Source organism: Tasmannia lanceolata, unplaced genomic scaffold (assembly GCF_043159265.1).
Source record: "Tasmannia lanceolata isolate RefF3 unplaced genomic scaffold, GAP_Taslan_0.1 ptg000018l, whole genome shotgun sequence".
NCBI classification, from domain to species: Eukaryota; Viridiplantae; Streptophyta; class Magnoliopsida; order Canellales; family Winteraceae; genus Tasmannia; species Tasmannia lanceolata.
This window is the reverse complement of record NW_027518695.1, coordinates 67,948,617-67,963,373: the sequence shown is the minus strand read 5'-3', so window position 1 is coordinate 67,963,373 and position 14,757 is coordinate 67,948,617. Positions and strand designations below refer to the sequence as shown.

At 39.3% G+C, this 14,757-nt stretch overlaps 1 protein-coding gene across 1 annotated transcript in view; it reads left to right on the top strand.

Moving 5' to 3' along the window:
• The window catches only part of LOC143850645 (uncharacterized), a 54,167-nt gene extending 40,168 nt beyond the window's left edge, over positions 1-13,999 (top strand). Inside the window, exons 4-10 of the mRNA XM_077359865.1 lie at positions 1,346-1,501; positions 1,773-1,934; positions 2,251-2,373; positions 9,327-9,473; positions 10,617-11,015; positions 11,129-11,887; positions 12,470-13,999. Of these exons, the coding sequence (XP_077215980.1) occupies positions 1,346-1,501; positions 1,773-1,934; positions 2,251-2,373; positions 9,327-9,473; positions 10,617-11,015; positions 11,129-11,887; positions 12,470-13,999 (3,276 nt within the window). The remainder of the gene's footprint in view (positions 1-1,345; positions 1,502-1,772; positions 1,935-2,250; positions 2,374-9,326; positions 9,474-10,616; positions 11,016-11,128; positions 11,888-12,469) is intronic.
• Positions 14,000-14,757: the final 758 nt, after the last annotated feature.

Genomic DNA, 14,757 nt, shown 5'->3' with positions numbered 1-14,757 from the left:
TTTCTTTTTTTTATTCTTTTTATTTTTCTTTTAACAAATATGATGTCATCATTGTGACATCATCAATGTTGGGTGCTCAACTCATGTGGGTCAGCCATGTGGGGCGCCCACCATGGTGGTCGACCCATATGAGTGAACCCACATGAGCTCCATCTTTGTGGGCTTTAGCCCAATGGGCCATTTCACACGGGTTTCGGGTTTTTCCATAAAAATTCAATAAAATCTTTCTAAATTCAACATTCTATATATGGACCCAACCCATTTGACATTTATGGTGCATCCCTCACACATGATCGAACCATATTTTTTGGAAAAATAATTTTTCAGACCAAAATGCCCCTATTTGACAATTACACATCCAAATGTGACCAAAATAACCTTAAATTGGTTCACCCCTAAAGGAAAAAGTTAAAAATGGAAAGTCGTTGTGATCAAACTTCAAAAATAGAAACTTTTAAAGTTGGGTCCTTGTGATGAGCAATATCAAACAGGATCATTTGGTACCCCCTGAAAATACCCAAAATGCCCTTTACACATAAAATTTCCAAGTCAAGCGAAACCCCTGAGAAATTCTAAATTTAGCAGGTTTTCCAAAATTCAGGAAATCATTCATAATCTCTCAGACATATTTCGGAGATCAAAAGAATTACACAGGAAAAGACCAAATTACCCTGAGGTGCTAGAATTTGGCGAGACTAGGGAAAACCCTGAGAAATTCCAAATATAGCAGATTTTTGAAAATTTATGAACGGACTCAAGATTTCTTAGACACAACTTAGGGACCAAATATGATATGTTGAAAATGTCTAAAATACCCCCGAACTGCAAGACTAAGAGAAAATCTTAAGAGATCTAAATTTAGCAGGTTTCCCAAATCTTACGAAATTACTCCTAATCCATCAACCGTACCCTCAAGGTGGTTTTGGATATATGAGAAATTGTTGAAATATTCATAATATGATGAAAATGTGGAAGCCTCATGAGTTTCTAAAAATAGCAGCTTTTTCAAAATTTGTAAAATCACTCAAGATTTCTCAAATATAACTCGGGGGTCAGAGAAGACACATCGGGAATGACCAAAATACCCCTGCAGTGCAAAATAGGCAAAAATGAGGGAAACCCTGAAAATTTTAAAAATAGCAGGTTTTTCATTTGCTTGGAAACTTGAACTTTCATCTTTCAGAGGCCAAAGGAACCCCCTAGAGACCTTCAGGATCGCGAATCAACTTCAAAACTCCCATAATGAAATGAAATCTACCCTAAAATGCAAAGATGCCTAATCCTAGATGGAATACGGACTCGAAACTTGACAAACTACCAAATCTTTTGCTTTTCTAAAGTCTAGCAAAATGGGAGTGTCTGCAAAGATGATACTACCGTACAGGGGTATCTTGGGCATCTTGTTGTTGATTATTTTGATGACAATGTTAATGCCCTTGACAACATAATTTTTGTCATCTCTGAGAACTGCAACGAAGATATGAACATAAGCATCCGTAATGTATGCTAGCAAGCTGGATTTCTAGCCTTAACTTATCAACAGTATAAGCCGCTCCCTCAAACAGATTCCACTCCTTCTCTTCCGTTGAGGCGGATTCCTCCCCCAAGGAATTTTAACAACACTTACATGTGGAAGAAATGCGCACACAGAGATTTTGCCCATATCCTTTGACAGGTGTATCCGTTGTTTTAAAAAAACCCATTTTGAAGTGTATTTAAAAAAAACCATTTGGTCTAGTATAAAGTGTATTGAGATAACCCGAGCTCTGAAGGGGAATAAGGTTTATGTCATAACCGAGGATGATACTACCGTACAAGGGTATCTTGGGCATCTTGTTATTGTTTATTTTGATGACTGTGTTATTGCTGTTGACAACATAATCTTTGTCATCTCTAAGAAATGCAACGAAGATATGAACATAAGCATCCGTAATGTATGCGAGCAAGCTGAATGTTTAGCCTTGACCTATCAACAGTTCGAGCCGCTCCCTTAGACAAATTCCTCTTTGTCCTCTTCCGTTGAGGCAGATTCGTCCCCCGAGGAATTTTAACAACACTTACATGTGGAAGAAATGCACACGGAGAGATTTTGCCCCATATCCTTTGATAGGTGTATCCGTAGTTTTAAAAAACCATTATAAAGTGTGTTTAAAAACAACCATTTGGGCCAGTATAAAGTGTATTGAGATAACCCAAGCTCTGAATGGGAATAAAGTTTATGTCATAACCGAGGATGATACTACCGTACAGGGGTATCTTGGGCATCTTGTTGTTGATTATTTTGATGACTTTGTTACTATCGTTGACAATATTATCTTTGTCATCTCTGAGAACTACAACAAAGATATGGAGATAAGCATCCGTAATGTGCGTGTAAGACGGATTTATATCCTTGACTTATCAACAGTATCAGGCGCTCCCTCAGATAGATTCCTCTTCCTTCTCTTCCGCTGAGGCGGATTCCTCCCCCAAGGAATTTTAACATCACTTACATGTGGAAGAAATGCACACGAAGGGATTTTTGCCGTGTATTCTTTGACGGGTGTATCCGTAGTTTTAAAAAAACCAGTATAAAATTTATTTTTAAAAAAAAAACCTATTTGGGCCAGTATAAAGTGTATTGACATAACTGGAGCTCTAGAGGGGAAAAAGGTTTATGTCATAGCCGAAGATGATACTACCGTCTAAGGGTATCTTGGGCATATTGTTGATTATTTTGATGACATTATTACTGCAGTTGACAACATAATCTTTGTCAACTCTAAGAACTGTAACGAAGATACAGAGATAAGCATCCGTAATGTATGCGAGCAAGCTAGATTTCTTGCCTTGACTTATCAACAGTACGAGGCGCTCCCTTAGACGGATTTCTCTTCCTCTTCGGGTGATCTTCATTAGTCCTATTTCAGGTGTAAAGCCTCTTCAATAATGACCTCTTTCTCTCTTTCTTTTCTTTCTCCCCCATTTTTCATTTTGTTTCCTCCCCCGAGGAATTTTAATAACACTTACATGTGGAAGAAATGCAAACGGATGGATTTTTGCCGTGTATCCTTTAACTGGTGTATCCGTTGAATGGTTGTTTTTGTGAGTTGAGATTCTTTTCAACATAAAAAGGCCTGCCCATAAAATATGGGAAATGATAAATGCGCCCATTTTTATCACTCGGGACACCCAGCTGCAGTGTATTTATGACTGCAAAGAGGCTAATGTACTTCACATTTGAAGGAATGAAGTGACATGATTGCCTCATAGAATGCAGTTGGGTGCCCCAAGTGATGAAAATTGGCGCATTTATCATTTCCCTATACTATTCTCCGTAGGATGATCCTAATCCTCCAATCTGTAGACAGACAACATCATATATATACCTCTAAGATCGGAGAGTTAGGATAATCCTACTGAGATTATTTTTTGGGAAATGCGTATTTACATTGGGCTCAATAAATGAACAGTTTGGATCTTCAAAAGTGGTGGGCTCCAATGAATGTTCTAATAAATATGTGTTATGTGAGGTCTGTACATATGTGCATGTAATTTTTTTAAAATAAAGTGGGCCCACATTGTTCAAACCTATACCAATAAAATCATCTCCAAAGAATGATCCTAACCTTCCCATATGTAGAGACATGATGTCATAGGATATGGGTTTGATCGAAGCATGTCGCCAGTCTGGTCGCATACTGTGACCTCTTGGTGACACTCAGTTTGGTCGCAGCTTGGTCACATGGTGCGACCATGTGGTTGCAAGGTGCAATCTTGGGACCAGCTGCACTCGGTTTTTCTCCAAATTTGCCTGGTTTTCGATTTTCTTTGGGGATTTGATTGAAATCATGGTTTTATAAATCTAAAACAATTCAGGCATAATTTTGAAAATTAAATTCTGAACTCGAAAATTCCTCAAAATCTTTGCCGTTTTGGCAGTTTTGCAAAATCGGCCACCGATAGGGCTAATGCAACACACAGATCGCATTCACCCCTATTGGCTGCTCAAAATATATTAATGATTCTCAAACCTCTAAACATTCAAATCATATGAGGATACTGGAAGGGTGGTAATGAGACTCCCATCCCATTTTCCATGTAAAATTCATAAATTTTGGGGGATTTTTCCTCCAAATCTCATGAGATGAGGTACGTGAGAGGATAACCTCATTCTCAGCCGTTCCAAGTTGAGACATGAACATGGAAAACAACTTCTTAGAGAGAAGAGAGAGGGGTGGAATTTTGGGGTATTTTCCTCATTTTTATGAAAAATCAATGAAATTGTGTAAAGTCCTCTAAAATCCCAAAAATGCCGAGAGAGATGAGAATAACAGACAATCAAGGTCTCATTACAGAGAATTAGAATAGGGAAAAACGTTGGTTTTCTCCCCAATTAGTTGGTAAATTTTCCCAAATTTTAATGAAAAATCCAAGTGATTTGAGAGACGGCTTTCACCTAAATTTCCATTCGACCAGTGTGGCCGCACCATGCGACCACCCCGATCGAACCATGCGACTAGTGTAGTTGCATCATGCGACCTGGTAATGGGTGGAATTTCTAGGGATAACCCGAGAATCGCTCTTTTTAGGCCCCAATCCGTGTGGCAGCATGGTGCGACCAGGCGGGCATCGGGGTTGCTTGTTTATGGGTTTTCTAACTCATTTAAAAGGATTTTGAGACGGGGGTTTTCTACAGTAATTTACTAACAACTGAAGAAACAATTTGAAACTAATTTAGGTCTGGTATGGGTTCTGGGAATTCTCGAGATTTTCCGGTTCTCTGTCGTGATTTTATAGGATTTTCTTATTTTTACCCATAGTGCACCCAGGGCTTACTAGAGGTGCTGAAAATTGAAAGAAAGTCTGCAAAACATGTCTGTAGGGTTTTGGATAGTGACTGAGCGCTTCTTAGGAGTGTGAGGTTTCCAGAAATTTCCGGGTGTAACCCGGGAATTTCTAGGGGTATTTTCTAGGATTTTTTAGGGTTTTCCTAAGGCTAAACTATGGCTATTTGGGTAGTTTTTAGGGTAATGTGAGATCTGAAACACATCGGGAATCGCTCTTTTATGTTCATAAAGAAGCCATTAACCTTTTTGTTTCATATGGCGAATCAAAGCCTAATTGAACATCATCGGAACCTCATTGCGGACAACCTATTGTCAGTCTGGGTACAGTCAAAATGGGGTGTCTACAATTGGTGGTTTATTTATTTTTAATCCTTCTGAAATAGCGATTCTGTTCAAAAGTAAGAATTGAAAATGGCTAAGAATGTTCAACAACAAAATATCGACATACATGCATAAAAATAAAGCAAATAAACAAGATAAAGTCGATATTTTTACCGTGAAAAATCCGACAAAGTGTAGGAAAAACCATGAGGCCGGTCTAATAAAATCTTTCAAAATTCAATAGCAAAATATCAACTTACTTCAATTTGCTAAATGTAAAACAAAAGAATGGCAGTAAAAGGGGAAAAAGTTTAAGGAATCAACTGCAAATTATATGTTTAGGAGCAGTGCTTGAAAAATAGCAGCAATGCTTGAAAAATCTTTAATTTTGATTTCATAGAGGTCATGTTCGTAGCCAAAGAAAAACTCGAAAAACGGGCGCCTTAGCAAGAATGAGTTGATGTGTGTCCGATATCCCAAGAATCATAGCAATTTTAAGATCACTGAAGTTTGTGTAATGGAGATTTGGAGTGTGGATTTTAAGATGAGTTACACCATCAATGTCCACAAGTGTCAAATCTCTCAAGAAATGGCAATTGTAAATCAACCTTTCCAATGCATCTTTGGCAATGGTAACTACTTTAAAATTGAGAGTTGTCAGATTAATAAAGCCCTTGAATGTAGAAGGATTTTTGAAAATGCATACAGATAACTCCAAATATCTCAACTCATGAACCGAGAAGAGAGAAGGAACCTCATAATACTCATCTCAATCAATATTGAGGACAAATTCCCTAATCTCAGTCCTTAACAAAAAAATTTTATCCATTTATCAATATTAGAGTGACATGGTATCAATAATATTGATACCATGATAAATTCTAGAGATTTCACTAAACTTGGATGCATTTACAAGAGGATCAATGTGTGCTTTTATAGAGCACTTACATGATAAACATGAAATAGAATCAAGATAATTCTAAAAGGAAATAATCATAATCAAATCTAGTTTCCTAATCTCTATTGCTTGCCTCTTCTAATCCACTTGCCTAATTTATCTGGTTGCCTCATTTACCCAACTTACCTAATCTACCTCCAAGATGATCCAACAGTGAGATCTTAACCCAATCTAACCGTTGGATCCCACATATTCTAACATAACTGGTACTCTCAAACCTTTGAAGTGAACCTTCATGATGTAAGAAAATTTTATCCACAAAACTCACCAACTCAGTGAGCGTATGGTTTGAAATGGTTTCTTTACATTTCTTATCAAATATAAGTTGAGAGATCCAAAATGGCATGTGCCTAGATCCAACTATTAAACCCGCCAGCACACATCTGAATGGATTTTGTCAATGGCATGCTAATAAGTATAGCGTCTATAACTTTCTCATGCAAGTTATCTATGATATTTGAGTTTAGATCAGGCTCCATCTCCATTTTACAGAAGGAAATTACTTTTAATTTTCTCCTGAAATCAAACCAACCAAATTTTAGTCATGGCTAAGTTGCACCAAACCAATCATAGTGAAGAGAATTGGAGTAGAGAATGCTATATGAAGATGCATAATTATATGAAGTCCGAATACTATAAATAAAAAAGGTAGAGGACAGAACTTTTTATTATTAGACAGTCGAGACAATTTACTAAAGCTTAAATTTGTAAGACATTGTATCAAATATTTAGAAGGGTCTCTTGGGAGTTGGGGTCGGGTTTTCAAGAACCCAACAATAACACATGTCCCACACCTTGGGTTGGTTGTGCAGGTGCATGATAGCTGATTGAAGGCCATATATTTCACAATGGTAATTAGATTGATTAGATTACAAAAATTAAGGGTCCAAAGTAGTAGATCTGTGACTGGATCGCTTTAGACCCTTGGATCAATTATAGGACAATTCAGATAGGTGGCCGGGCCAAGATTATAGTAGACAAGAACTACCAAAGGCCGAACATCTTAAGGTGGCCAGGAGATCATGGTGGGTTCAAGATTGATGACCGTGTCAAATTTCTCTTGCCAAGGGAGAATGAAAAGTACTAGGTGGCTAATAGGGGGTTCTGCATCTTAGTTGATAGATGGCCACACATCTAGATTAGCGATCAGTTTGATCGGAACTCACAGATCAAAGGTCGAAAGCTTCCGATCTATGATCTCACTGTTGAAACTTGTTCAAATCAACGATCAGACGATTAAATATTTTCAGATCAATGCTTGTGTCGAAGACTTGTTCGAAAGGCTATATAACATGGAAGGGACGATCGAAACCGTAAGATCATTTTTGGACATAGGTGCTATTATGGTTGTCCGGTTTCTTTGATGCAGAACCAATCTCAACCACAACTCAAGATCTATTGGTTTCCCATTTCGACGAGTTTTAATTATACAAGTTTCTATAATGGATGCTAAGACAAGTTTATAAAATGGATAACTAATTTCCAATAAGCATTGAATTATTTAGTTACTATTTTAAGTAATTTCTTTTGTAGCTTCCAGAGAACTAAGTTAGGAAGATGGGACATTGATGTCTTAATCATGTGCTTATTTAATAGTGATATAAATAACTAAGACATAAATTTGTATGGAGGAAGTCCAAACTGAAGGACACCCTTGCAAAACTGCACATCACCATCACGTTTGACACCCTTTAAAGCATGAAGGTGATGTGAATCGAATGGGGGGGCCTTTCACCTCCTTTCTGCATGGGCTCCCTTCAGTCTAGACTTCCTCATTTGTATGACATTGTATCTAAAATTCTGAAGTGTCCCTTAGAAGTTGGAAGTAAGGTTGCAATACATGTCGAGTAGTTCGGGTTTTTAATTAAGAACCCTTGTATAACACATGTCTCATCTTAGGTCGGTGGTGCAGACACATCTAAACCGATTGAAGGCCAGATATTTTATAATGGTAATTGGATTGATTAGATTACTCAAATTATAGGCCAGAAGTTATAGTTCCCGTGATCGGATCGCTCCATACACTCAAATCAGTGATCAGACAATTAAGATTGCTGATCGGGCCAGGATTATAATAGACAAGTACTACCAAAGGCCGAACATCCTAAGATGGCCAAGATATCAACATGGGTTAAAGATTGATGATCGCGTCGATTTTCTCATGCCAAGGGAGAATGAAAACTAAGTTGCTAATATGGGTTCTTGATGCAGGTGCATCTTAGTCGATTGACAGTCACATGTCGACACTAGCGATCAAATTGATCAGAGAGCTTAGATCAAAGGTCAAAAGCTTCATATCCATAATCTCACCGTTGAAATTTGTTTAGATCAAAGATCAAACCATTAAATATTTTTCGATATACGATCGGGTCAAAGTTTTGCTCGAAAGGCTATGGAACATTGAATGGGCCATTGAAGCCGTAAGATCATTTTTGGACATAGGTGTTATTATGGTTATCCACTTGCTTTGATCTAGAACTAATCCCAATTACATGTCAAGATCTATCGGTTTCCCATTCCGAGAGTTTTAATTAAGCAAGTTTCTAGAGCCAAGTAAATAAATTGGTGAGTAATTTCCAATAAGTAGACCTTAAATAGGTTTGTAACCGATAGTAGTTTTGCGGACCTTGAATTATTCATCTATACTTTAAGAAATTTCGTTTGTAGCTTCAAAAGCACTGAGTTATAAAGTTTCTATAGTAATTCCATGTGGTAGTAGTTAGCATGGGATCTAAGATAGTGGCTTTCGTTAATTGTTTGCTATAAGTTTCATTTTGTGTAAAGTCCTCAATGGAAAAGGAACATAAGTTGGATGTGTAAAAGAGAATTACAGAATTTGGTTTGGAAGGTAAGGTGGAGTTGGTTATAAAAGTTTGGAAAAGGAATTTTTCCCTCACGAAAAACGAATTCCCCCCACCTGCCTGATTAAAATGCAGGCAGGGAATTCCCCAATCTTGTATACCGATTGAGATGTCAAAAGGGATTCCCCTACTCTTGTAGGTAGGGTGATGTAGTGCCAACTTGGCAGCCATGTCACGTGCCGTGTCACGCCTAGGTGGCTTGGGTGATGTGTCCAAGGTTGTTTTGTAAAGAATGCTTGGCAACAAACATGTCCAAGTTCAGGATCTGAAGGGCTTCCCGATTAAAATGACCAATGAAATCCTTCGGTGATTCATCTTTATCCTGTTTTAGCGTGATTTATCTTTCTCATGTTTTAGCGCCATCAATTATGCGGCTGTTCTTCTATGTCTGCTACTACTGAGGAAGTGGTGAACGAGGCAATTTCCAAATTATTCGAAGGAGTTTATGGAGCAGTGCTAAAGTCCAGAGTATCAATCATGCGCAGCTCCCACAAGAGTGGTAGGGTATGTTCTACACATAAATCCATTAGATACTCCGTGCAACATCATCATGGTTTTGAATGTCTCGAGGTGGTTGACTGGATCTATTGCTCTGTCGTTTTGGGGCAGCTGTAGCATTTAAAATCCACAATATTAGGAAATCAAGCCTTTTGCCAACAAGCCTTTTGGCAAGTAGCTGATTGTAATATGTACAGCCTTTTGGCAAGTAGCTGCCATCTTGGAAATCCTTGGTCAATGCATTCCGATGCAATCTTCCTAATATGTACAACATCCCCTCCATCATGGGATTACAACCGTTGTAAATTTATTCTCTTCCCTATTTGGGGCACACTCTGTATCTCTATATATTGAATACATTTGCATCAATAAAATACACACATATTGGAAACGATTCTGTTTCTTATCATGGTATCAGAACATCAATGAGAGCTCTTGAAGTCTTTCTCCCTTATTAGTTTTTCACGGCTACAACCACAGTTGGTGCAGCCATTTCATTCTCTTTATTTGATCGACTCTTTGCCATTCCGCTACTAGCAGTCGAACAGATCTCCCTACACTTTGATCACCATTGACGGTCATTGCATCGATCATCTTCTTCGGTGATCGCTTCAATCATTCAATTCCAACAACCAAATTCACATCAACAAAAATGGCTCAAGAGACAAATCCGAAGGCTACTCCTGAGACGGGTAAGACCGAAGATCCCTTTAGCCCATTTTCCTTACATCATTCCGATAATCCAGGAACAGTGTTTGTATCCCAGCCCCTAAGGGGTGAGAATTACAACACTTGGAATAGAGCCATGATTATGGCCTTGAAAGGAAAAAATAAAATAGGTTTCATTGACGGCTCACATCCAAAGCCATCCAATACTACTGGTACGGATTATGTTCAATGGACCCGTTGCAATAACATGGTTTTTTCATGGCTATTGAATTCATTATCAAAAGAAATTGCCACGAGTGTCATTTACACTGATTCGGCTCATGAAGTGTGGCAAGATCTTAAGGAGCGTTTCTCTCAAGTGAATGCTCCGAGAATATTCCAAATACAACGAGATATTTTATCCGTTACTCAAGAGCAACGGTCAGTAGCAAATTACTTTACCAAACTAAAGGGATATTGGGACGAGCTCTCCATTTATAGGACACCACCTACTTGTTCATGGATTATCAACAAGAAGATATAGTAATACATTTCTTGATGGGACTTAATGATTCTTATACTGCTGTTCGAGGGCAAATTCTTCTTATGGATCCTGTGCCTTCGATTAATCGAGTGCTCTCCCTTGTACTCCAAGAGGAACGACAACGTGAAGTTGCAGCTTTTGGTCTCCAATCCACAGAAGCTGCAGCCTTACTCGTAAAGGAAAATCCAATAACAAAGCCATTAGATATGATGATCGTGATAATCGGGACAGAGGGAAGAAATCTCAAGGATCCAAAGGTGACCGAAAGTGTGATCATTGTGGCTGGGTCGGACACACCATTGAAAAATGTTATAAGATTTATGGGTATCCACCAGGCCATCGACTTCACAAGGAAGGTAATTTACCCTCTTCCAATCAAGCGGCAATTGTGTCTAATAACAAGCAGAATATGCTTCCTTTCACCACTGAAGAATGCCGCCAACTTTTGGATATGCTTCATACTCATCAGCTTAATGCTCATCAGCCCATGGCTCACCTAGCAGGTACTTCACAACCAGGAACAAATCTTTCAGGTACATCTCTTAGCTTGGCCTCATTTAAAAATTCTACACCATGGATACTTGATACCGAAGCCACTGACCATATGGTTAGCTGTGTTTCACTTTTGTCCTCCATTACTTGCATCGGAACCAACCCTGTTAAACTTCCTAATGGGAATCTTGCATTAGTTTCACATATTGGGACTGTGTCATTGTCACCATCTCTTGTATTAAAAGATGTGCTTTGTGTTCCATCTTTTAATTTCAATCTTATATCTGTTAGCAAGCTTACCCAATATTCTAATTGCTCCATAACCTTCTTCTCTGATTCTTGTGTTATTCAGGACCGGTCCTTGAGGACGATGATTGGAGCGGGTAAGGAGATGAACGGCCTTTACCATTTCTTCCTCCCAAAGCAGTCAGAATCTTATTCAGCAGCACTTGCTTCTTCCTTTGATTTATGGCACAAGAGGATGGAACATCTTTCTAATAATCACTTGAATTTTTTAGCTAAATATGTTTCAGATATTTCTATTTCGCATCCTACACATTACGATGTTTGTCCCCTTGCTAAGCAAACTCGACTTACTTTTCCTTTGAGTACTATTTCTACTGTTGAACAATTTCAATTGATTCATTGTGATATTTGGGGTAGTTATCGAGTGGCTTCTCTTAATGATGCACACTACTTCTTAACCATTGTTGATGACTTTACTAGGTGCACGTGGGTTTTTTTAATGCGGCATAAAACCGAAACCCGTCATTTAATTCAATCATTTTTTGCCTTGGTTGAAACTCAATTTGGTTGTAAAATGAAGCTGATCTGAAGTGATAATGGACCTGAGTTTGACATGCATTCTTTCTACCAAGAAAAAGGAATTATTCATCAACGAAGTTGTGTTGCCACTCCATAACAAAGCAGAGTTGTTGAACGAAAACATAGACAACTCTTAGAAGTTGCTCGCGCCTTGAGATTTCAAGCCAATTTACCACTTCGTTTTTGGGGGGAATGTGTTCTCACAGCTACTTACCTCATTAACCGCACCCCTACACCCATCCTCTCTGGAAGAACACCATACGAGGCCCTATTTAATGTTAAACCCTCCTACTCCCACTTGTGCATTTTTGGGTGTCTATGTTATGTTGGCTCTCTTGCTTCAAATTGTTCTAAATTTGATCCCCGTGCACGAAAATGTGTCTTTCTTGGATATCCACATGGTAAAAAAGGGTATAAATTTTTTGATCTCGACACTCAAACCCTTTTTACCTCAAGGGATGTTGTTTTTCATGAAGATATATTTCCTTTTCAGTCTCACCACCTAGAACCACCAGCACTGGTTCTACCTCTTCCATCACCAAATCAGGTTGACAATTCCGATTCACCAGATCAGGTTGACCATTTAGATTGTCATTCTCTCCCACTAGAGACGGCTCCTCCGCCTAATGAACCATTGGAATCAACTCCTGCACCTCATAATTCTGGACGTCCAACACGGGATCGACATCGTCCTAATTACTTGCAGGCTTATCATTGTGAGCTTGCCGTTCATCCCTCACCCAATTCGTCACTCCCCTCAATAGTAGGACCTACAGTAAGTACTCATCACCTAATCTCTCATTTCCTTTCTTATGATAAACTCTCCCCATCTCACCGAGTCTTCTCTGTAGCTATCTCTTCCATTATAGAACCAATGTCCTTTCGGGAAGTTGTTAAAGATCCAAAATGGTGTGAAGCCATGGCTCTTGAAATTCAAGCCTTGGAAGCTAACAACACTTGGACACTCTCTTCCTTGCCAACTAACAAGGAACCCATTGAATGCAAATGGGTGTACAAGGTCAAATACAATTCAGATGGGTCCGTTGAACGCTACAAGGCCCGCTTGGTAGCAAAGGGATACAATCAAAAAGAAGGATTGGATTATAAAGAAACATTTGCCCCTGTTGTTAAACTTGTCACCATTCGATGCTTATTAGCTGTTGTAGCAATTAACAATTGGCATCTTCACCAGTTAGATGTTAACAATGCATTTTTACATGGGGACCTCAATGAGGAAGTATACATGGAGATTCCTCCTGGTTTTGCCCGAAAGGGGGAGACTCGGGTCTGTCGTCTCAACAAATCCTTATATAGGTTGAAGCAAGCCTCTCGACAATGGTTTGCAAAATTTTCAGCAGCCCTTCTCGCCGCTTGTTATAAGCAATCAACAGCCGACTACTCCTTGTTCACTCGGTTCATTGGGACTTCCTTCACCGCATTACTCGTATATGTAGACGACATCATTCTTGCGGGAAATGATTTGAGTTCAATTACTGCTCTAAAAAATTTCCTTCATACCCGCTTCAAGATCAAGGACCTTGGTCGACTTAAATTCTTCTTGGGTATTGAAGTTGCTCGCTCTCGCAAAGGTATCTATCTCTCACAACGGAAATATGCTTTGGAAATCCTGGGTGAAGCTGGTCTTCTTGGATCACGTCTTGCAACATTTCCCATGGAGCAGAATCTCAAGCTCACAAAAGATGAAGGCGCGCTTCTTTCAAACCCATCTCGCTATCGCCGTCTCATAGGCCGTCTCATTTATCTCACTATCACACGGCCAGATATTGTTTATTTTGTCCAAATTCTTAGCCAATTCATGGAGAAGCCACGCCAACCACATCTAGATGCTGCCCATCGAGTTCTTCGTTATCTCAAACAAACGCCCGGACAGGGCATCTTGATGTCATCCTCTAGCTCGCTTCAACTTACTGCCTTATGCGACTCCGATTGGGCTCGTTGTACAGAGTCTCGACGCTCCATTACTGGCTACTGTGTTATGTTGGGTGCTTCTCCAATTTCCTAGAACTCCAAGAAGCAATCTACTGTTTCACGCTCATCTGCTGAAGCCGAATATCGAGCCATGGCAAGTACTTGATGCGAGATTACATGGCTACTCCATTTATTGCACGATCTTCAAATTCATCACCCACAACCAGTTGTTCTATTTTGTGATAATAAAACAACCTTACACATAGCAGCCAATCCCGTTTTTCATGAACGGACGAAACACATTGAAATTGACTACCACATTATTGATGCGAAAGTCCAGTTAGGCTTGATCCGCACAGCTTACATCTCCACAGCCCATCAACCCGTGGATATATTTACCAAGCCCCTCGGTGCATCTCAATTTCATCATCTCATTCGCAAGTTGGGCATTCACAATATCCATACCCAACTTGAGGGGGAGTATTAGGAAATCAAGCTTATTAGGAAATCAAGCCTTTTGCCAACAAGACTTTTGGCAAGTAGCTGATTGTAATATGTACAGCCTTTTGGCAAGTAGCTGCCATCTTGGAAATCCTTGGTCAATGCATTCCGATGCAATCTTCCTAATATGTACATGTGGACCCCGATCTTGAGGATGATGAGGAAACGAGTCCCTACATCCTCTAGATTTCCACATGAAAGAGAGCTCTGCCAAGGAACTCTCGAAACGGTGCCACCCTCATAGCATAGCACGAGTGGCGATATAAAAAGAAAGAGATACCTCTTGATCCGGAGCCAAAGCTGGAAACCAAGACGCACCTAAAATAACTCAGAGTCGCCATCCATGGATAG